The 22,270-nt window shown below is 41.7% G+C and overlaps 1 protein-coding gene across 4 annotated transcripts; it reads right to left on the reverse strand.

Moving 5' to 3' along the window:
- Nucleotides 1-88: 88 nt before the first annotated feature.
- Nucleotides 89-22,250, reverse strand: rufy3 (RUN and FYVE domain containing 3). Of its 4 annotated transcripts, none has more exons than XM_036526600.1 (18): nt 21,770-22,250; nt 12,466-12,639; nt 11,485-11,602; nt 10,001-10,102; nt 9,574-9,697; nt 9,117-9,181; nt 8,885-8,950; nt 8,695-8,764; nt 7,982-8,074; nt 7,527-7,610; nt 6,942-7,109; nt 6,077-6,174; nt 3,605-3,724; nt 2,518-2,650; nt 2,150-2,226; nt 2,024-2,051; nt 1,614-1,691; nt 89-1,364 (listed from the first exon to the last, which is right to left on the reverse strand). In XM_036526600.1, exons 1-18 carry the CDS (start codon nt 22,035-22,037, stop codon nt 1,221-1,223), a joined length of 2,010 nt encoding a protein of 669 aa, XP_036382493.1. In that variant the 5' UTR covers nt 22,038-22,250; the 3' UTR covers nt 89-1,220. The 4 variants fall into 4 exon arrangements, with proteins under 4 accessions (XP_036382493.1, XP_036382494.1, XP_036382495.1 ...); XM_036526601.1 differs by lacking the exon at nt 21,770-22,250 and adding an exon at nt 17,669-18,484; XM_036526602.1 differs by lacking the exons at nt 89-1,364; nt 1,614-1,691; nt 2,024-2,051; ... (1 more) ...; nt 2,518-2,650; nt 3,605-3,724 and adding an exon at nt 4,144-5,333.
- Between the last annotated feature and the right edge of the window lie 20 nt (nt 22,251-22,270).

Raw genomic sequence — 22,270 nt, forward strand, 5'->3', positions numbered from 1 at the left:
TTGGGGAAGACAATCCCCCATTGTCGTTCTTGCTCTTCTTTGGACATCACTGTCGTAAACCATTGAAAACAATCACTGTTCATGCGTTTTACTAAAAGTTTATTGTTAAGCAATCTTCTGAAAATAAAAACCAAGAAAATAAAATGTTACACCTTCATTTCCATCAACAGCAGGTTATAGTTACAATTCAATGAGAGCAGAGCTCATGATTCAAATAAAGCAATGCAGATAGCTTGATTGTGCAACGCTTTTAATTACTGTAAATGGAATCCTGATATGACACATTCCATGTTTAACCCAAATCTATTCTCACGGTACAGAACACGCAGTGGAAACGAGAAAAAAAAAATAAGAGATGAATGATGACGACAAAGTAAGACCGCTGCTTCACCTAGGTGTTTTAAGACATGCCAAGATACACAAAAGATAAGAATAAATAAAAAAAAAAATACACCAAAGAGGAAGTTATCAGGTTAAATGCCATTCTGTGCGATTTTGAGTGTTTCAGTAATCCAACTGAGTAATTCTGTGAATAACTACTATTTTTAAAACACAGAATGAAACCACTAAATGCTGTGCACTGCAGAACGTGCAAATATTGTTTCATTTTGGTAGCTTCAGATAACTGTAGAGAAAATCTCTTGCTCCACAGATTCATGAGATGAGCCCGGGTTTGGTAGCCAAGCTGATTTCACCACTAATACATACAACAACATGAATAACTGAATCTGTGTCATTTACTTAAGGCTAACTCAAAACATAACATAGTCAATGTGGGAAATGCAGACTGTTGAAAGAGCTTTGAGAACAATTCAAGTGCTATAATAGCAGTTCACCCTATTTGCTAATATTTTTAAATCATGTTTCATGTACCACATGCTGCAGGATATCCATTCGGCTCGCACGTGCTCCATTCAAATCCACTTGGTGGACACATATTTTTTAGTCAAACCATCCGGTCCATGATACTGTGATCAATGCAGTTGCGAACATACACAACACTGATAATTAAAAACCTTTCACACAAGTGGACACCAATGTATCCCTTTCTACCAACAGTCCTAAAGCTAAAGACCAATCCTTGTGGTATCTCACTTACTGCCCTGTTAATAAACTCAAAATTCAAACAGTCACACCTGCTCCTGTCTTTGATATTTCTCAGTATATGATATGTTTATTCAATGTGCCGAAGCCACTTGTATTCCCAGCCTTCCTGTAGGTCAGGATGGACTTGAGGCATATTGCTGCAGCAATTTCGAATGGCACACATTGCAGACTTGTACAGGATTTATTGAAGATGGCAAAGGCAACTCGTTGGCAAGGCAGTTCTCACAGAAAACCTCTCCACAGTTCTTGCATAGTTTCTGTAACAAGAAGACAGAACAGCAGCATATTAGATATAACTGGAGTGCTCTATACACCTTTTTTCTGCATGTGTATTAAATCTAATTTGTCACTACCACAACAGCCACATTTACATGCCAGATGAATGATGATTAATATGAATATTTATCTAATTACTTCCTACTGAATGAAAAATGAAACCAGTGTGCCATGCCTGGTTTACAATTTGGATGCTAATAAATGATTCTGTTGTGTTTTAAATGTGGTACCTTGGTCCTCGTCAGCGAGTCTGTCTCTTCACACATGCTGCAGATAGATGGCTTACTGTCTTCAATTAATGCCTGATCCTTGAAAAGATTAGGAACGGCTTAATGAGATACCCACAGCATCCCTGTGTGCATAATCTTATTACATGTTTAAGAGGCTTAATTGCAATGATAGCAGTGCCATCATCCACGCTGGCTATGCAAAGCACTGCTTCCTTGCTTCCCTGTTCCACAATCAGTTACGCAAATCTTGGACTCGGATACATCCCAAGCCACCGCTAAAGAAATATCAACCATATGAGAACTGTGTAGTTACTCAATAGCATTATCAATATAATACTCATCGTTTCATAAGATGTCTATGAATGTTATAATACCTTATTGAGTGCACCAGACAAGGAGACCAAACATACCTGTTCATCTTCATTTTGTGACAAAGACCTTTAAGAACATAAAAGGGAGTAATACATCAGTATTAAAGCTCTAAAAACAGTATTTAAAGTTGTATGATTTATAAACCAACTATTCCTCATGCTTACAAGCTTGAGCTGAGACTTTCCTTCTCCTCCAATACTGTCCGCAGTTGATCATTTTCTTTTTTGACTGCCTCCAGTTCCTAATTAAAAGAAAATGTCCCTTAACTTCTCGGTCCAGACGTCAGAATCACCTTAATAGCTACACATCACAGATATAAAAGTGAAAACAGAGCCATGATGGGAACAGCCAGACAACCAGAGAGATCCTTAAAGACAAAAGCATTTTATTTAACACTGACAGCCAGGAGTGCCTGCTCAAGCACATATTTGACACTGTTAAAAAGGTAAAATAAAGCTTTTTGGTTCCAAGCCACTTTATTTCTGCATATCAGCTTCAGCATGTCCAATATGTCACTTCTCTATGTTGACACCTTTCTGATTTCCTCCACTTGCTGTTTGGCATCCTTCGGAGGGGAAGATGGCTTCTTCTCCACAGACACAGAATCAGTGTGGACACCCGTCTTCCTCTCCCTCTCCCTTCTCAGCTCCAACTCCAGTCCGTACCTGCGTGCATATTCAACGCTTAACCGCTGCTGCTATATCAAAACAATGCTGTTGGCATGAACCTTCATCGCTTTGAGTATTTTTTTTTTTCCACTGTGTGGAGAAAAAGACAAAGGTAAGTTCAGAAGACAAACTGTAAGCTTACAATTTACTTTAAAAAAGCTGAGCTAACATCCCATTCAGTTCATCCCTTTTTATTAGTACGTGTTACTACATATTTCTTTAAAAGGTGTCTTAACTTGGGGCAACGTACAACGCCCACAATCAAACACATTCTGTAACTCAAACTTAAACCTAATGTGGGACTGAAACCCATGACCCACAGGGTTTGTATTCTGTATCCCACCCTGTTTTTGGTTTTCTAGCATCACCAATTTTTAGCCCCATAGAGTTCAGCTCCATGAGCTCACTATTCAGTGCTGGTCCCAGAGCTCTCAGCTTTACACCACACACTGCCCTTCATGAAGGACTCGTCTGTATAAAAGCATAAATGACTGCCACGAGGACTCGTCTCACGTGTGCTCTATCATGTGAGATGATCTGATGAACATGATCTGCTTATGCCATTAAACAGAGGAAATATATCTGCTGTCTCGGCAACTGCCTAGCAACACTGACTCCAGGCAATATTTTTACATTTACTCCTCAACACCTGGCAAATGCTCTTATCCAAAGCAACTTACAAAGCAAAGGCACAGAAGTGTATTTAGTAGGGTCACAGCACGTGGATGAAAACAACAGACCACACCTGAACATGCGTCAAGCCCCCTGTTATATCCAGCAAAATCCTGAATACACAACGAGTACATTATGACATCTGATGCAATGTTCTGTGGTTCTCTGGTTTATCTGGTTGGATTGCTACTGACCACATTTCCCATGATCCTCTCCTTGCTGCATTATACCCTGAAGGGCTCTGGCTCTCCCCCAGCTCACTTTCTTTGTTACCCGTACCTCTGCTTCCTCAGCTGCTCCACCTCCAGCTGCAGGCTCTCGATCTTGTCCCCGAACTCCTGCTTAAAGAGGCGGTTGGCTTCGTCGGCCAGGTCCCTCTCGCGCTCCGCCTGCCTGGATCTGGGTTTGAGCCACATGAACTCATGGTAAAAACAAAAGCCATGGTGGGGAGAGACACCCCGTTTCAAGTGGGGGAGGAAAAATAAGAGAGAGAGTGAGAACGCAAATGACAGCTTGAAAAGAAAGGGATGAGACAAATGAAGGATGGCGTCATCATTCTTTCCGCGAAAAGAATGGAGGATCGTGTCCAAAGAAGGTGAACCAGGCCGATTAGTTTGAACTTGTCCATTTTATTATGCTGCTTTGACTGCGGTTTACATCTATGTTAAATTAACACACATTCCCCCCTTCCGCTATATGCTGCTTACACCTCTCTCCAGCCCAGCAACAACTTTCATAGGAACATCATACACATTTTTTGGATTGTTTGAGGTATGCCTCCCGGTAACATCCTGTGTCCTAACATTCACTGCTGTTACATTGACGGTTCGTGCTAATGGGTTCACGAATACTTGACGATTCATGTAACTCAGGCATTTAATTCTTAAGCAAAGACAGGGAACCCACGCCAAAACATGCCCATCGATTCACTTTGTGTAGTTTCAGGGCCTGTTGTATCACACATTAGTAGACGACGTCATCCTTTCCAGCTAATCTGAACATGGAATAACCAATCATAAAAGCAGCTGCCTTTCAACGTTTATCTGTTCACACAAGTACACTGCTGCTAAAAGGAAAAGAGGAGATTGACATGTCTACCACCAATCTAAACATTAAAAAGAAAAAAAAATATTTTCATGAAAACAAATTGTGTTCAGCAAGTTTCCAAAGGCAGTTACTACACCAGTGTTGGTCATGGTTGCCCCATCCCAAGTTCCATACATTCCATACACCAATCCACTGTTAGTAATCTTCAGTGAGAAAGTGCATCTGCTGTTGAAGATAAACATCACCTTCAAGAATGTGGGAAGAGTTATCGTTATGCTATGCATGTGGGTTCATTAAAAAAAGATTATTTGTGCCTTGTCAGAATATTAATCTTCTTTCATTCAGGCATAGTGTCCAAACTCTCTGAAACAAATAGCCTGAAACAACGTCCACACAGATCAGTGCTTCAGGTTCCCTCACACCTGCATACCTGGCAGAGAAAGCTCAGTTTAGATATCTGACCCTGGAGTGGGAGTTGCTTCCATTTCTAAACCACACTAAGCTAGACTTGAGGAATTGCAGCAGGCAGGAAACACTAATATCAAGAGACCTGATTCATGGCTGACGTGTTCTAAACAAAAATTAAATCCTGCCGTGCCTGCAGCTCACAATTTAGCTTTCTCTCTGCACTAATAAAAATGCTTTGCTCAGATCTGGCCCGGCACAGGAAAAGGGACGGCTCTAAGGTGATACCGAAGTAGCTGCAGGAACGGTATTCTCAGGAAACTCAAGAAAAGTATCTTGTGGTTCATCAAAGACATAATCGCAGTCTGTGTTTAAGTTTGAAATGTCCAATTTTATCCATGTCCACGTTATGTAAGACTTCATGATCAAAGTCAGTGGTTTGTTTTGTTTATGATACGGTTTTTCTCGTCTCATCTTCTCGGCCTATTGCTGCGTCTGAAGAAGCCTCTCGGCGGCAGAGGTGAGGCTTTGGGCCTGTTTCACCGAATCTTTTTCCCTGTTCGGGAAATGGAGGAAAACGAGCGATGAGGGGGAAATGGAGATGGAGCGACAGAACAAAATAATGAGGAACACAAGAGGAAGACAGCTGTTATTATAGGACAGGATTACCCAAGGTCTCCCCCCTCCATGTCTCCGAGGCGGGCAGGAAGAGAACAGGAAGTGGGGGAGAACTGGCAAACAGCTCTCTCCATTCACAGTATCCACTCAAATACGCTTTACACAATAACACTGTTGTCTCTCACTGCGGAAAGGAAACTGCATCCTAAGTCAGAAATGAACCATCAAAATTGAATTACACAATGTAATCAGCAAAACCTGCACACATCCTGTCAGATAGCCTTTGGGCTAGTGTGCTCATGTCAGGTCAGTGCATGACATAGTGTGTGCAATGTGGATTAGCTCCTACCACTGCTCTAGCTGATTAATAGTAGACCAGTAAATTACTTGATGTGGGCAATATGGATTAGCTCCAACCTGTGCTTCAGTTGGTTAATAGCAGGTTACAAAATTACATGGTGTGGGTAATGTTGATTAGCTCCAACCTCTGCTCCTGATGTTTAATACTCAGTTCAGTGAGTGACACAGTGTAGAAATATAGATTAGCTCCTCCATCTGTTTAACACACTTTCAGTGAGTGACACGGTGTGGGCAGTACAGATTAGCTCCCATTGCTGCTCCAGCTGTTTAATAGTCGGTTCAGAGCGTGACATGATGTAGGGAGTACAGATGAGCTCCTACCTCTGCTCCAGCTGTTTAATAGTCCCTGCCATCTGGTTTGCCTTCTCCTCCAATCGGCTGATTAATTCACTCTTCTGTTTCACGGCGGCATCGGAGCTCTGTGTGCAGGTAATAGGCATCATAACACGCACATCAAACCATATCCACAACGACACTGACACACATATCACACCATAGCCACACACATTATATTCACAGGTAACACTAACGGGCACCTCAGATCATACATATCAAAGCTCTCACACACAAAAATAAACAACTAAGTGTATATACAGCAACAGTGATGTACATGTAATATTTTCCAAATGTTCTAAAGACATGTCAAATCTGGCTAGTGTGCAGTCCTCAATTTTCAAAATATTAATGGTCGTGATGAAGGAGCACTCCCCAGATACTGGACTGACATCCACACATCTATGGTTGGCAACATCTCTCATTCTGTTATAGTCAGAACTATTTTTAACATTGATTATTTGCCTCCCACTATCATAACACTGCTAAACCTTTCACAGAGGAAATACTTTGAATAGTAAATCTATTAAAGAAATAGCGAAATATTGTGAATGGTGAATGCGCAATATTCATTACATTATATTACATGCGTTCAACAGACGCTCTTATCTAGAGCAACTTCCAGCACAAGAGAACAGAAGTGTATCTATCCACGTTACATGAGTAACAGTGACAGCCCAGGTTAACAACACTCCCAGACCAGACAGTACATGCACAACACCATTCAAGCACTATCACAGGTTAACTTGTGCTGACCTGAAACTAGACAGCCTGCAACACTAACATTCACCTCGTATCTTGATATGTTCAGATAATCATGGGATGAGAGTGGGTCTGCGTGCTCTCTGAGTACCTGCGACTTGTGGGTGAGCTCGTGGTTGAGTGTCCGCAGGTCGTCCAGCTGCCGCCGGAGCTCCACCAGCGCGTCCTGCTTCTCGCAGATGTCCTTCTCCAGCATCTTCATGGACAGCTCCATCTCCTGCTTCATCCCAATCTGCAGCTCCAGCTCCCTCTCCACGTCCTGGGAGAGGAGGGGGAACACGGGTTCAGCTTAAACATTGCCCTCACCTCCGGCTTTGGGTTGGACCCTGCTCTCAGCTGACCCTCACACAAAGCAGACAGGGTCCGTTCTCCCTCCACCACATCCAAAAAATAGCAGCAGAAACAACATACTCGCAGGATGTTTCAAAGTTCCAACCACATATAAAAGAACAAACTAAACAAATGAATTATATCATGATAAAAATTTGGCTTTTATCATTTTAACCATGGTTAATAATTATGGTTTATAATTTTGTCATTATTCATCTTTCTTCAGTCCAAAGAGCACCTTTAGATATTTTTAAGTACGTTATACTTTTTTTCCAAAGCACTACAGCACTGCTTATTCCTCTTTCTTTGTCAAATTAATTATATTGTTGCGGCAGAAGACACTGACCAATCGTAGCTGGGTTTCTTCCTTGAGCTGTTTGCGTGCCTCTCCGAGCACTTGTCCATCTGCCATGCCTTCCGATTTCGACCCCTACGGGGACAGAGTGCATATTAGGTGTGCTCATCTCCCGTTAGGTGTGTTCAGCACCCAAATCAAGCATCAGCACTGCATCTTGCACCTGGGATGCCTTTAACAAAAGCAGCTGAGCCAGCCTATGTCAGACAGGCTGCAGCAATGCATCTATAATGACCTCATCCCAGGAATGCCAGACATCTCTAGGGGGAAGGACCTGAGAGGCCTTCCGATTACCACTCACATGGACGTACATGAAACAGTACCTTCTGAATACAAATTACTTACATCAAAACAGATGTCACAATCCTATTTATCTTTTCATCCCCTATCTCTGAATGAAAAGTACATTTACACAATATGATGTGGAGTAGAGATGGTGTAAATACCTTGCGATTGGACTCCAGGAGGTAAGAACTTTCCTCCTTCACTAGCTCTACTTCTTCCTGAAGAGTTATGATCCTGTTGTTTGCAACTGCAAGCTAAAAAATGAAAGAGAAACAGACATTCTACAGGTCTGTTCAGTGTCACTGTTCATGCTTACATAGGATATTTTTTTAATTAGTTTGCTACAAAATACACATAAAGACTACATGAAACTGTGTGTTTGTGTGTGTGTGTGTGTGTGTATGTGTGTGTGTGTGTGTGTGTGTGTGTGTGTATGTGTGTGTGTGCTTGTGGATGAGTTTCCAGCAGGGTATCAAATTGTAAAAAGACCACTGGCGTTGCACTCTGGAGCAAGGTACTTGCTGCAATGGAAGAGCACCCATTTAGAGACAGCTCTGATATAACAGAATATAAAAAATCCAATATTCTGTTTTATCTCTTGAGCTTCATAACCTTGTCTAAGAAGCACTTAGAGACAGACATCTCAAGGTTGATGCCTTAACAGGAATGTCAAAACAGTGCTGGCTTTTTAATTCACTTTCATCATTTCAAATCTGGTTTAACGTGAACCCTCCTTTGCCTTAAGCTGAGCAGCAGCAGAAATGGATAATATGTAAATGTAAGCTATATAAGTAACTCTGGATAAGGATGTCTGCCTAGACAAGAAATACTAATCAAAGCCATCACAGAATGTAAATGTAGGGAGCAAGCCAACCTCTTCTGTCAACTTTGTGTTTGACTTCTCAAGCGCATCCACTTTTGCCTGGAGATTATTCACAGAGGCGCTGTTCATGGAGGGGAACAGAACGGATTCATGATGACAAGCAGCCTCCACAGAAAACAACACGTGTAGGAGCAGAGCATGAGGTTTCAATGACAAGTTTGCCGAAATAATACAACAGTACCTCAAGTGTCTGTTGAGCTCCTCAACGTAATTCTTCTGGTCAAGAATTGCTGTGATCTGTCCATCACTGAAATGTGGAAGAGGAACCGAAGTTATGAAAAGTTTAAATGGATAAATCTACAGACACAGATAGAGGATCTCTGACAAAAGGCCTGGCTTGAATCTTGAAGCTTTCCCTGAATCTGTCACATGCTGAGGCCAAACTGAGGTGAAATGACATACTCTGGACTTACCCTTCTGTGCTCTTACTGCTATGACCTCCATCCTTCAGATACATTGAGAAATCTATAACGCCAACCTGCAAGGATACACAAGGTTAAACAGAAGTCTAGAATGAGAACCTGAAAAGATACACAAGACACAGCACCTTGAGATATTTTACCGGAGTAAATCTGTGGCTTGTTTGGTAAACATACTGAAAATCGCAAGGTCTGAATTCACAAAAATAATGAGTTAATAAACATAACACAATGTTAACCCCATGGTGTGTATCAATGAACAGATGTTCATTCTAGAATCCCCTACAAGAAAAAAATAGTTAAATCGATAACAATGTGTGACTACAGTGCAAATGCCAAATGTACTGGAGCAGCTGTAGTAACATCAAGGTCTGACTGTCACTGATTGTAAGGTTAAAAATAACAAACAACCGGGGTCTGCATTCTGAAAGACATCTCGCAGTCGAATCACCTGAGAGTCCAGGTCCTCCCCCTTCATGCAGAGGTTTGCATCAATGACATTCAGCCCCACCAGGAGCCCGGCGATCACAGCACCCTCCTCCTCCATCATTAAGGCATTCGGTTCATAGAATTCACTGAGGAACCAAGCCACACACCAAAAACAATCATTTACGTTGAAATATACAATCCAAAACACAAGGAATACATTCAAAAGCATGTAAAAATTACTGCCCTGTACAAAAAATATGTACAGTATTGACAGCCACTGGCATTTTATTTTAGATTTCAGAGTTTGCCATACATTAAAAACACTACTTTTTCATTAGGGACAGAAATACTTGCTCATTACATATGCTGACAAAGATACTGACAGATAGGATAGAATGGAACTACAAACTGCATAGGGATGTACAGTATAAAAGAACTAAGTGACTCACCTGAGCAAATCCTTCCTGTTGATGATGGTCTTCATGTAATCTGACAGTTTCTTCTGCATCAAGGCAAGGCGAAGCCAGGCCCTCCCTCTCCCTAAGGGTGTTCTGTCATAGGGAACAAGCACTTCTTTGTTAAAAAAACACACAGATGGTATTTACTGCAAACCACGCATCATAAACCAACCAACACCATTTATACAGACCAATTACTCAGTTTGTGCCCTGGAGGAATGTGATGTTGAAGACAGGCTTCAAAAAGAGAGGTGAAAAAATGACTGAGACACTCAGTTCTTCCAAATTTCAAAGAATGGCACCCAGACTCAGAGGCAGAGAAGGTAAACATCTAATGGACGAATTGTATGTTGCAATTTTAAGTCTATTATAATTACAGGCTATTGAGAAATTCTGTTCCTGCTTGTTCATACCCCAGCCACACAGTGGCGATCAAGTTTATTTCTCAATCCACTAATTTCTCCGCCATTTAAAAATATCCCATTGTTTTCTGGTTACCTTTCAAATAAGGTAGAATCCAGGCTGATAGATGGAGCAGATCGATGGGAAGGGAGCTTCAAAAAGCAAGAGGGAATTTTTTTTACAGCCGTAGCTGTATACTGTAAATTGGGCACCGTCTAAGGGCAGGATGTTCAAAGGAAGTTTTACGAGAGCTTGTGAATCAGACCCTGTGAAATGCGTCTTGTGGGGACAGTGGATTTTCTAATAGCCCAACACCTTTGGGGCTCTCATTCGCCCTCTCTCCTATTCGAGCCAAATAGGACATCAATTTACAATGACACCACATAGTCCAGGGCAGTATTTATAGACATTCTGGAAATAAAGCCCTTATCTACAGAAGACATTCACTGCCATCTGGTTCCTTCATCCCCCAGAACACCACATAGATTGTGGGGCATTGTGAGACATACAGATAAATCACAGGCCGTTTCAAATTTACACTGCTGTTTTGTGAAGATAAGAAACTCTGGGCCAAGTATGCATACAGCCCCTCACATAAACATAAATCCATGCATCATTAACATGTAAGTTCATATTATAATATTACTCCGCATAGACTCTGATAAAAGATAAGTGAGACTAAGGCCAAATAGATATCTTGCAGGATTGCCCTGAACATTATTTTGACCAGGCGGTGCTCCCAGCTGAAAAATACAATCCCCCTACCAACTAGCCAAGAAAACCGAAATTATGCTATTCTTGTTTGTTTGTTATTTTTTATAGGAGAACATCTCTAACATCTCTAATCAGATAACTGGTGCCAACGGTCCCCACTGCATAGGTTTCTGCAAACTAAGCGTGCTTCAGGGTCACATTGGACTTGTAGGCGAGGGACGTGTTGTAGGAACTGTTGTAGACTTGTGGGTGAACAGGTTGTCCAACAAAAGCCCCAAGTGGGCACCTGTAAAACCCTTAGTGAAGCCCTGTCTTATTTCATGTGGTGTTACAGGGCTGACATCAGAGAAACTGCTTACTTGAGCCCAGGCAGGTCCTTCACACTAGCTGTGATTTCTCCCGCTTCTGGGGTTAACTTCTCCACCAACTCCAGGGGGCCCCAGAAAGACTTGTTCTGTCCCAGGAATGTCTTCTTGGCTACAATATAGACAGCATTCAGTTTTGAGTACACACAGATAGCATATGATCAGCATGGTATGGCTAACTGGTGATGTCTAGTGCATATTTCTGCAAGAAGTTCAGCAGGATAAACCCATCAAACCACCCAGGCTGACTGTCATGACAGAGCAGGACTCGAGTTTGTATTGATCATCATTTCTGACAGAAGAAAATGGTCTGACATCCCAGCTGGCTAGTTGAAAGGGTTTCAAAATACACAGCTTTCCAGACGGCTGGGCATGAAATTCTGAATGCAGTTACATAATTATTATGTAAGCATCCTGAGTGCCATTTTGAAATGCTGTTCTACAAGAATATGGAGCCAACAATCTGAGAAAGTAGAACATGCTGCTATTGTTCTCTCCTTGGATTAACTATCATGTCATTCTCACACAACAGGCAACATATTGGAATATGAATATAGTACATTCATTCACGATTTTAAATTTTCCCCGAAATGGTCACTATTTAGGCAACTTATATCACTGCTCGGGGCAGTGGCTTAATGTGGCCACATGCAAATGAACAGCGTTGCTTACCAACTATATCAGGCTTGACAACACAGCTGCTGACAACCATACTCTAAACTGAGACACACAGAAAGGTTGAGCAATCAAAATGAATGGTGATAATTCACCCACTCAAGCAGCACATAGTGTCATTTTTCATTTCATATGGGACAAGCAGGTAATGATCAATGCTCATCCCAATGAAGACAGTTGGTCTCTGCATAGTTATCTCAATTAAGTGCATGGTTGGCACTGGCCATACACACAGCGGGCTGGGCGAGGCAGGACTAAAACAGGGTCTAATGTGAATGAGCGGCAGGGGGAGGGGCTTACTTTTCAGTCCGTGTTTCAGACAGTGCTCCATCACCACGAAGAACTGCTGGAGGGGGGCGTAGTCGGAGTCCAGGGTTCGGCCCAGGTTCAGCGCAGACTCGATCAGCCCCTTGATGCTCAGTTTGGCCATGTTCATCAGGTTGAGCCTCTCGATCGCGATGGGGTCCTTAGGATCTGAAAAGAGGAACAGGCAGGGTGTCAACAAGGTACTTCTGTCTCGGTTGCCATGGTGATGGCATTTGCACCAGCTGTGCAGCCATTGCTTACTGTTGAGCACTACTTAGGCCTACCTGTGAGAAATAAAAGGAGATTTTACTCCTAATACCGAGCACAGGAATGGGATAACTGCTGCTTTAGCTCCGGAAACACAGTAAGAAACAAATCAACAAAAGCTGAAGTGTCACACGGCTTATGTAGTTATTTGTAAAAAAGTTGAAGATACAATATCCTGCAAATGAAAATGGTTAACTGGTAAACATCAACAATCCCTAAATTCATCATATTTTCACTTCAACGCAGTTCCTTGGAGGAAGACATGTTTAGCATTTATTTAACACTCAGCAAGGCTTACTGGAAATGAATGCAAATAGCAAGCAAAATTTACAAAGCTCACACCAGAAACTACTGTATTTCTACCACACATGTAAGATTGTTTGTTGAAGTCAAAGTTTCGGTCATTTTGAGTCAATCCGTCAACTACATTGTCACAGAGCACTGAACAGCATACATTTTGCAGAAAGAATAAAAAATCCAGAGCACACAAAACTTCAGACTTATCCCCTGAACCCCAGTAATCCCACTCTCATATCTTACTCCAATCCTTGATCCCAGGAAAATGAAACCAACAGAAACTTCAAGAAAACAGCAATATAATACTAACAGCAACAACAGAAACAAGGCAAACATTGTGAGGGGATATAATCGTCAGTTGACTGAATAAATCCTGAGACTCTGGTGCTTGGGACGATAATCGTTCAATCTAATACAGTAGTTTTTACCTGTTAGTACCTTAGCTCCATTAAAAAGGCTGTTCAGCAAAAACCAATCCAACTGCAGGTACTTTATCTTGCACCAATGACCCTCAAGGGGAACAAAAGTAAAAACTAGGGTTGAAGCAATGAAAAAGTAACTGCGTGCAGGCATATCAGATATTGTCCTGTGAAAAGGGTAAACTCATTATAATCATTTTAGTTCATACGAAGCTAATAGTGGTTTAAAATATTAGCTGCCATGTGACAAACCAGACATTCATTTTCACTGTAATCTTGGCAAAGTGTCAACATTATGCAGCCAACCTGTACGTTGTGCTGTACTTGTACGGCTAAAATAATAAACATTTTACATCTTTGAAATCAGACACACAAACCAACGGATAAACACTTCCGCACAGACCCAACTGGTTGCTCACAACAGTTGTGAAACCTGTTCACCAGCCCTGGCATTGGAAGCCACCCTTCAGAGACGGCGTAACAGCAGGGCTACAGCAGGTGGGATGTACCATGGCGACGGATCTGTGCCATGGGGAAATGGAGAAGCACACTAATATAGCAGTTTTCAGGCAGGCTCGGGGAGGGTCAGAGAAAGAGAGGGAGCAGAGAGAGCTGTTTCTCTTACAGAGAGAGAGAGAAAGGGACAGCGACACCAACAAAGAGAGAGAAAGAGAGAGACGGAGAGAATGTAACAGAACCTGGCACAGGAAAGGTGAATGTACTACAGACACCATCCCCACAGAGCAGTGTCCCCCTGGTCTTCTGGATCCACTCTGCACACTGCTTTTCATTCCAGAGCTGTTCATTTATTCAGTTTGACCGAGATATTCAACAAAAACAGAATTTTAGTTGACGTCTCTACTCTCTACTATGCCATAAATTATATGTGAGGCAAATGTGGCAGTGCATTTTGATATTAAAAAGATTGTTTATTCAATGTTTTTCTTTTTTGTCCTCCTGATGAAAAATATTTGGTCCGCCTATCTCCATTCATTACTTGTTTGGTTACACATCATATGCTACATTGAAAGCTCAAGGGTTATGAGAATTTCAAAATAAGATTTTGCCCCACATTTATTTCTGTAGTTGTAATAGCTTAACAGGTTCACCTGCCTTTAGTTTAGACCATCAGAATTTGAATCCCTCAGTGCAACACAATTTAAACCTCAGTCACAAACTCCCAGCCAATGACAAGCTGAAAATTACAGTGCCTGCTAAACTACGGGAGCAAAACACATCTACAAAGCCAGCAGACTGCTAATGTACTGGACAAGCAAGACCCTAACTGCAAATTGCAAACTCTCTATAACTGAATCCACATTCATCTCATGATGAAAGTCAGCAATACGATTAACAGCCTTGAATACAGACATCATGCAGTGAAATGGGTTACTCGGTTACAGACTGCTTGCCTCTCGAGAGTAGCAGGATTTTGTCAGCAAATGATAACCTACACAACAGCCTACGAACTGCAGGCTTGCTTTATCACACCTCAACAGTTGCCAAGGTTACTAAATGCAAACTACGGGAAGTCATAAACGGTGTAGTAAGTGCCGTTATTCATCAAACTGCTAGCTGTCTCTCGCGGCAGGTTTACAGTCTTATAGGCTTGATTGTGTGGAATGTTAAATGTGTCTATAACTCATGCAGGGTACAAAATCCAATGCCTTACCCATTATACTGTAGTTTATGTCAGTGCTACCGTATATTACCAACAGGCCAACCTATAGGCCTACAACCAGAGATGGAGCTATGGAAAAGAAAATATAGCATTAATTCAAAATTAAAATATAGTGCTGGATTTGGCAGTGGTACAGGGGGTTAAATTTTTTGTTAAACAGGTATCTAAACCCATTTGTACATTATAGGAGCAATGACAGCCATATGAACCAATACTGAAAGCTACAGCCTACAGCTGATCTTGTAAGTATACATACGTAAGTTTATATACTCACACCGTCGCCATGTATAATTTGGTGCTTTTTCAGTTAAGTATTTGGTAAGATGAGCATTTCCTTTCTTTCTTTAATGCTTCTTTTTAGCATTTCACTTTGCAGTTCATTCAATGTTATACTCAAACTCCACAAGCTAAAATGGATGCCATATTGGTGAAACAACTGCATTTATTTTTATTGTCTGCCTGTAATTCCTGTATTATCCAAAAGATGGACCACATGACTGCCCTTAAAGTCTTCTAGGATGCCAGTGGGCCCAATGTATAACCCTTAGGACCCGAGCAATATCATCCTGCATCATTTGGCTTTTCATGTTGATTCTCACAACAGCAATATATCCCTGCATGTCAGAAGCAAATCACACCGAGAGTCCCCCTGTTCTTGCATGCATATCAGTGCCCTCTGGTTTTTCTAATCACGGAGGAAAATGTCTACTGAGGAAGAGAAAAAAAGAAGTAGTTACTGACATAAAACAGGATTATACCTGCTTCTGTCACAGACCTCTGAAGACAATCTTCAAAGAAACATCATCTGACAAGGACTTATCTGCTACTAGAAAACGAGATGCCGTAGAACAAAAAAGGACCAAAAAAGAAGAGAATATTATAGTGCTTCTGTCACTGTAGCTGTTAACTAATTCACATTGCAGGCTATTATTCTGCCTGCCAAACAATACCGACGTGTGGTCCCATTAACAATCATGTGACTTGTACAACAGTAATCCCTGGCAACACACTCTTGCTGACTAAACGCTCTCACAATAGCATAACTGCAGTCTAGAAGTGCAGGCTAAAATTGGAATTAAACCTAATCAGATACCTTTCCAGTTTATGTAACACAAAGGCCAGCAGGAGAAAAACATGTCGATAATTAGCCCAAGATAATATGAGGATTCATGTTAACAGACTGCAATACTAAGGCTGTAAAACCTTTTGGCTGTCTATAGCGTGAGAGCTTCACATAAATGTTTAGAAAGACAAAAAACCTGACCATCAAGAACTTGAACAGGAAAACACAGGTGACAATAGCTAAGGTCCCTCACTCACTGTATCTTCAAACTTTTTTGCCCACTGGATAGCTAGTAGGCCTAAATGGTGAACCAAAGGCATGCCCTGAATAACATGTCTGCCTATTCAACAGATAAAGCTCAGAATAAAAGACAACTAAATATGGGTTATGAGGCAGAGAAGGGAAGGCAGAGAGGGGAATGCCCTGCAGTAAAAATGTACTTAAAATAAATGATGACTATGCTATATCCTTGGCCATGATAGACTTTTCCTGTATTTTCTGTATTGCCTTCACCAGGCAAAGGATTCTGCAATGATACCACTGCTACCAATGATAGGAACAAAGTGTTCGTCACTATGAGTTAGTACAAAAAATATATTTGTTAACATGAAACATTGATGTTTGCAAATGGAATACAAACGAAAGGTTGAGGAGTTAAAACGACTTAATTTGATGATGAAAAATGATTAATTAAAACGATAAATGATGAACAAAACCTGTGAGTAAACCCACAGCACAGGAATTAAAATTACAGCAGGTGTAAGATATTCCTCAGTATTACAGATGATACACTGGTGGGATTTTTAGAACTGTCAGGGCCTTTGTAAATGGCTTCTTTGTAATACATAATACTCTTTTTTTTCAGCATTTTTTAATTTGGAAAACCTCCAATACAAAGACAAAGCAAACAGCAAAAGTGTGCCATGGTCTTTAACTACATTTAGGCTAGGCCGAAATCAAAATAGAGACTATTTTTCAGATAACCACAGATTAACATCCAAAACACCATCACATTACAGGGAGGTAAATCCTAGCTGTCATCTGTGAAACCATTCAACAAACCTCACTACAACGCATGTTGTACAACAAGTGCAGTCTCATTTAGATGAATAACCCTTTTATTTACTGACGCCCATCAAAACAAGCACAAGCACGGTGCAAGTGAGCCGACACCCAGGGATATAGACTACACAGAGCCACTTTGTTACAAGCCCTGACTTCCTGTGCTTGGAGATGGAGATTTTTTGCCAGCAGCAGCTTTCAGTTTGATGCTGCTTGCTGGGTGATGTAGCTCCATGATGCTGTTACACAGCAGGTCTGAGTGGCGATTTGTACAGACCGTGCCCTTTCCTGTCCAATTTAAAGTGCATGCATATGGCCACACATTTACGGTGACTCCGACCCAGCCGCATGGTTCTGGTGAACCCAATGACGCCGAATGGGGCAAGCCCGGCCCGGGGGCTTACGTACCTTCATGGACAGGCTCGGGGTCGGGGGTGAGGGAGATGTCATTAAGCTCTCGCAGACAGAGCCACTCCCCGTCCACGGATACCCGAAAGTTGCAAAGGTAGATGGTCTCCCTGGCCGCCTGCGTGATCTTTTCCGTGGTGGGGGTGGGGGCATCGCTCTGGGGCGTCAGATCGGACATGATGACTCAGCTGGTGCAACAGAGGCGGCAGCAGAAAGCCCCGGTTCCGTCCGCCGAGCCGGGCGTCCGAAACAAAACAAAACAGAGGAAAGAAAAGAAAAAGGGGAAAAAAAACCCACAGCAAACCTCCACAGCAGGTCCGCCAGAAGCCTTCACACGAGCGGTGTGGCAGGGAGACAGAAGAGGAGGAGGAAAAACAAAGGGAAAAAGGGGAGAAGGAGGAGATGCTGACAGCGATCCCCCGCGGGACTAAAAGGATGCTGTTCTTCTCTCAGCCTCCGCAGGACCCCCCTCGGATCGCAGGTGATTGAGGGGAAATAGCCGCTGTCTCAACAACAAAGGCTGGCCGGCTGCTACCGCTCCCCCACTGCTCCCCAGCTGCCCGGCCGTGCGACAGAGAGGCGTTGCGTATGCCTGCCGGTGGTGGAATCCCTGCCTCGCTCTCCCCTGCTCAGCCCCGATCACTGTAATAGGATTGGCTGTGCGCAGCGCTCTGGGTGGGCATGGACCAAAATGGCTGGCCAACGAGCTGTGTTATAAATCATGCGTCACGTGAGCAGATGGTCCAGGCAAGAGGAAAAAAAAAAAAAAGAGAGAGAAAAATTCCCAAGATGCCTAACTGATGCCGGTGATGCAAGGGTAGATTATCCATTGCTTTTGCCTTGAACGCATTCCCCATCTGGGAATGGAGGCCCGCTAATCAATAACAGATTCAGCTCATTTCCATGAGCAGCTGGCCATTGCCTCTTAAGACCATTGAAGGGACACCATTTATAAAGATCATGAGATTGATAGCACCTTGAATTTTAGAGACTGAAATCTTCATGGAAGGACCACATACAAAAAACCACAACGTTCACTTTGAAGTAAATAAAAACCATTAAGACTAAATGAGGCTGCACAGTACAGAGACTACAGCACAGTCAATTTAATATTTCAGTAGGAAAATCCACACAGACCATTTTGTTCACACATTTATATCCCTGTGTAATTTCTGACCAAATCAACATGAAATGAGAGCTACAAACTAATGGCAGCTCTGTAGCTGTATCTGTCTAATTCAAATCTTGTGATGACTGCAAACATATTACTACTCAGCAAGGACATTTTATTCCAAAATATTTACCATAAAGTGGCATAAACTCATTCAGACCTACAAGCTCAAAATATACAAACAGAAATAATGCTTCCTTCATAAAAATTATATTGTATAAAACGATGACTCCACAGTCAAAGTCAGTGCAAATGACAATCAAATTAATCTCCCTGTGACAAACATAATTAACATGGCACCAGAAACAGAAGACCACAGCCTAATTAGGCAAGAATCACAATGGTAATATGCTGTTCATTTTACATGGTACAAAAAACGACGACACAAAACACATCACAGACGACATTAGCTACTGCATTAGCTTAGATATGGAGATTGTTTGTCGTTTGATATCGTACAAACACCCTCCATTTCACTGCCATTGTATGGCCCTCTTAATGATAGCTTTGCCGAGGGCGTCGGGGGATTGCCTGAGCAGGCTATCCCCCTGAGAATTTCCACTCAGATTTTCAAATGACTATTTGGCCACATGTTAAGACTGTAAGAAGTGCACACTCACAATACACTTAACGCAAAACTTGTGTGTCTTTTAGCAGAGACGATCTGGTATCCTGTCCTGAATCAGATATCAAACTCTGACTTTGTGGAAAAAAAAATACTGTATGACAAATATGAATTTGAAACCACTAATATAAACATTTGCCAAAGCCTAGTTTCATTTATTTAGCATCATTACCCTGGGAGGAAAATTTTGCCTTAAGAAAAAAAAAAACAGACAACGACTGTACTATTACACAAACTGCAGAACCCTCACTGCTTTCATTGATGACCAATAACAATATATCATTTGATTTGTACGCTACAGCATGCTTAGTGTAGTCTATACTTTTTTCCTTTCTGTATTTCTTGTGTTGGCAAAGAAAAATGCCACTTTCTTTCCAAAGGATTAGCAATGGATCTCATGGTTGTAAACACAAACCAATGTAGGAAAATGTCTCAACTATGCTTACTTTTGAGAATGTATTATGAAAAACAAGTCAAACAAAACTCCTTTTTAATGTGATGTGAATGATTTTTACAGAACAGCAGAGTGACTCAGTCAATACAAATTTGAACTTTAGTGTATATTTACTTCATGAAAGTAAAAATAAGGAAGACTCCTGTGGGTGGTTTTGGTTAAACCTTGCATGCACACTCTACTTACTGTAATTCACTTAAATTTAAGCTTCCTCTTTCTGAACAGCATTTGTGTATTCACATGTTATACGTTGAAAAAAATCACTGCACTACCACCAATACATTCATGCATATGTTACCTTCCAAGGGCCTATTCATTCATGACATTTCTCCCAGTTCGTGTTCATGTCCGCCCACTACTACTACATAATCCAATAACTACCACAGCTAGTAAAGTTAAATCTAATGATTCTTGGATACCTTGCTAAATTGTGATTAGGACTGATTGTATGTGGAATGGAGCTAAATCGGAATCTCTCTGTGGCAGAAAAAAAGTACTCCATAACTTCAGAGACAGAACACCTCAACAAACCGTTTATGCCCATCACTGTGGTATTATATAAAGTTACCCTAAAGGTAACTTTATGTAATAGGTATATCTTACGTAATATGTTTACGTTAAGTAAAGTTTGTGGGTAAATTACCATCAGTTCCACGGCTGACAGAGCTCACACACAGCGTAACTGAAACCATAAACGTATTTTTAAATTTGCAGAAGTTGGGAAAAATCCCCCTGACCTCTCCAACTCACAGATGAATTTAAATTAGCTTGCTATTAATCAGCTAACACGCTGCGTTATGATACTTTAACGGATAACACGAAGCCAGAACCCCAGCTGATAAGCGATGCAACCACATTACCAAACGTGGACGCTCCTATTTGTATTACGCTGGTCTCAACAACGGTTTGATTGTATTGGTCAGCTGCACGCCAGGCTGCGGATGACTTGGCTATGCAGGCAAACAACAACTGGGGTTGGCATTTGCACCACTTTTGTCTACACGTGCATTTTAAGACATTTCCATTTTTACAAAGATTTTCTCTATTCTCTGTGGTTTCACCTCACTGTCTCTTGACAGCCATTTCACCCTCACCCTCACCCTCCCATACAGTACAGTTAACAGCTGTCGATTAATTTATATCTGGTCCTGTTGGAACCCAGCTCTTAATTGCTAGTGACCAATTATGGATAAATCAGATTTCCACCGCTTAGTTTTACTAACTCTATTGCAGAGATGCGTGTCTACATTTCACTGAGCTATGAATAATTTAACAGCTGGGTAACGTTATTCTAGCCAGCTCCACGTTTTTCCATATGAGTCCTTTTGACCCGTAAAGTAGCATACAGCTAATAGGCCTGCTTTATATGACCTTGCGCGGACATGGCAATGCATCCACATCATATAATTTTTCATTTTTCCAAAACTTAACTGGAAGCCCTGACAAGGACGGCCAGTTCATCATGTGACTGTGACGCAAACCGCACACGGTTGAAAGAACACCAATGACACATTGAACGAAGGACACATGAATACCACGCAAAACCTATCATTTTGACTGGTAACAACCGACTGGCATCCAGGAGATAACTGATGTGCACACCAACAAGCCACATCACCTGAAAAATATCGACCTGATGCTTCATTTATGTTTCAGTGCATACTTTGGTACAATCTCTTGATCGAGTTTCAGTTGCGGTTGGAACGCGAAAACACGTCCCTGCATACTCAGAGCCAGCAAATTTTACAGGCTCTTATCTAACGACCGAAAGAAATGCCTAAGATCGTGTGAAGATGCAAAACAAGAATAATGTCGCTCTAAATGCATACTGTAAAAAAATGTAATACTTACTTTTCTTCCTGATTTTCTCAATTTGAAACTCATACTGAGGTGACTCGGGAAGCGGAGACTCTCTCTTCGTGAACTGTATATTCCCAGAACTTAACGCCTCTTTAAAATATATAACCGAAGTTGGAGAAAACGTCTCCTCCGGGCTACTAGCCAAATGTCCGTTATTATCTTGTTGATGTGACCTTCCACTATCCGTGGAATGGTCCAAATTGCCTGAAACTTGCAAATCCCGGACACGTCCTGGTGATGCTGAATGCTGCTCCGCCATCTTCAGTTTAAATTCATGTGACTCCTTTCCAGTCTCAGCAGTAGGAAAGAAGACCCATTGCCAAACGTCGATTCGATTTCACTTCTCCTGAAAGACCTTGGGCTCTGAGTAAATATCAATTTAGCGGTCCGAAAGGCGTCTGTCAAATCGCATTAGAACATTTTCTGTCCTCCTTCCCTAAAAGTAAGAACTTCAGAAGCGTCACGTCTCGGCCGTGACGTCGACACTGTTTG

Source organism: Megalops cyprinoides, chromosome 4 (assembly GCF_013368585.1).
Source record: "Megalops cyprinoides isolate fMegCyp1 chromosome 4, fMegCyp1.pri, whole genome shotgun sequence".
NCBI classification, from domain to species: domain Eukaryota; kingdom Metazoa; phylum Chordata; class Actinopteri; order Elopiformes; family Megalopidae; genus Megalops; species Megalops cyprinoides.

Bases quoted from the DNA above. Each gene is read 5' to 3' on its own strand.
- rufy3 (XM_036526600.1), bottom strand. From the start codon at position 22,037: ATGGCGGAGCAGCATTCAGCATCACCAGGACGTGTCCGGGATTTGCAA. The intron at 9,698-10,000 runs GTGAGTCACTTA...TTGGTTCCTCAG, and splicing joins AACAGGAAGGATTTGCTCAG to TGAATTCTATGAACCGAATG. The intron at 2,052-2,149 runs GTAAGCATGAGG...ATGTTCTTAAAG, and splicing joins GAAAGTCTCAGCTCAAGCTT to GTCTTTGTCACAAAATGAAG.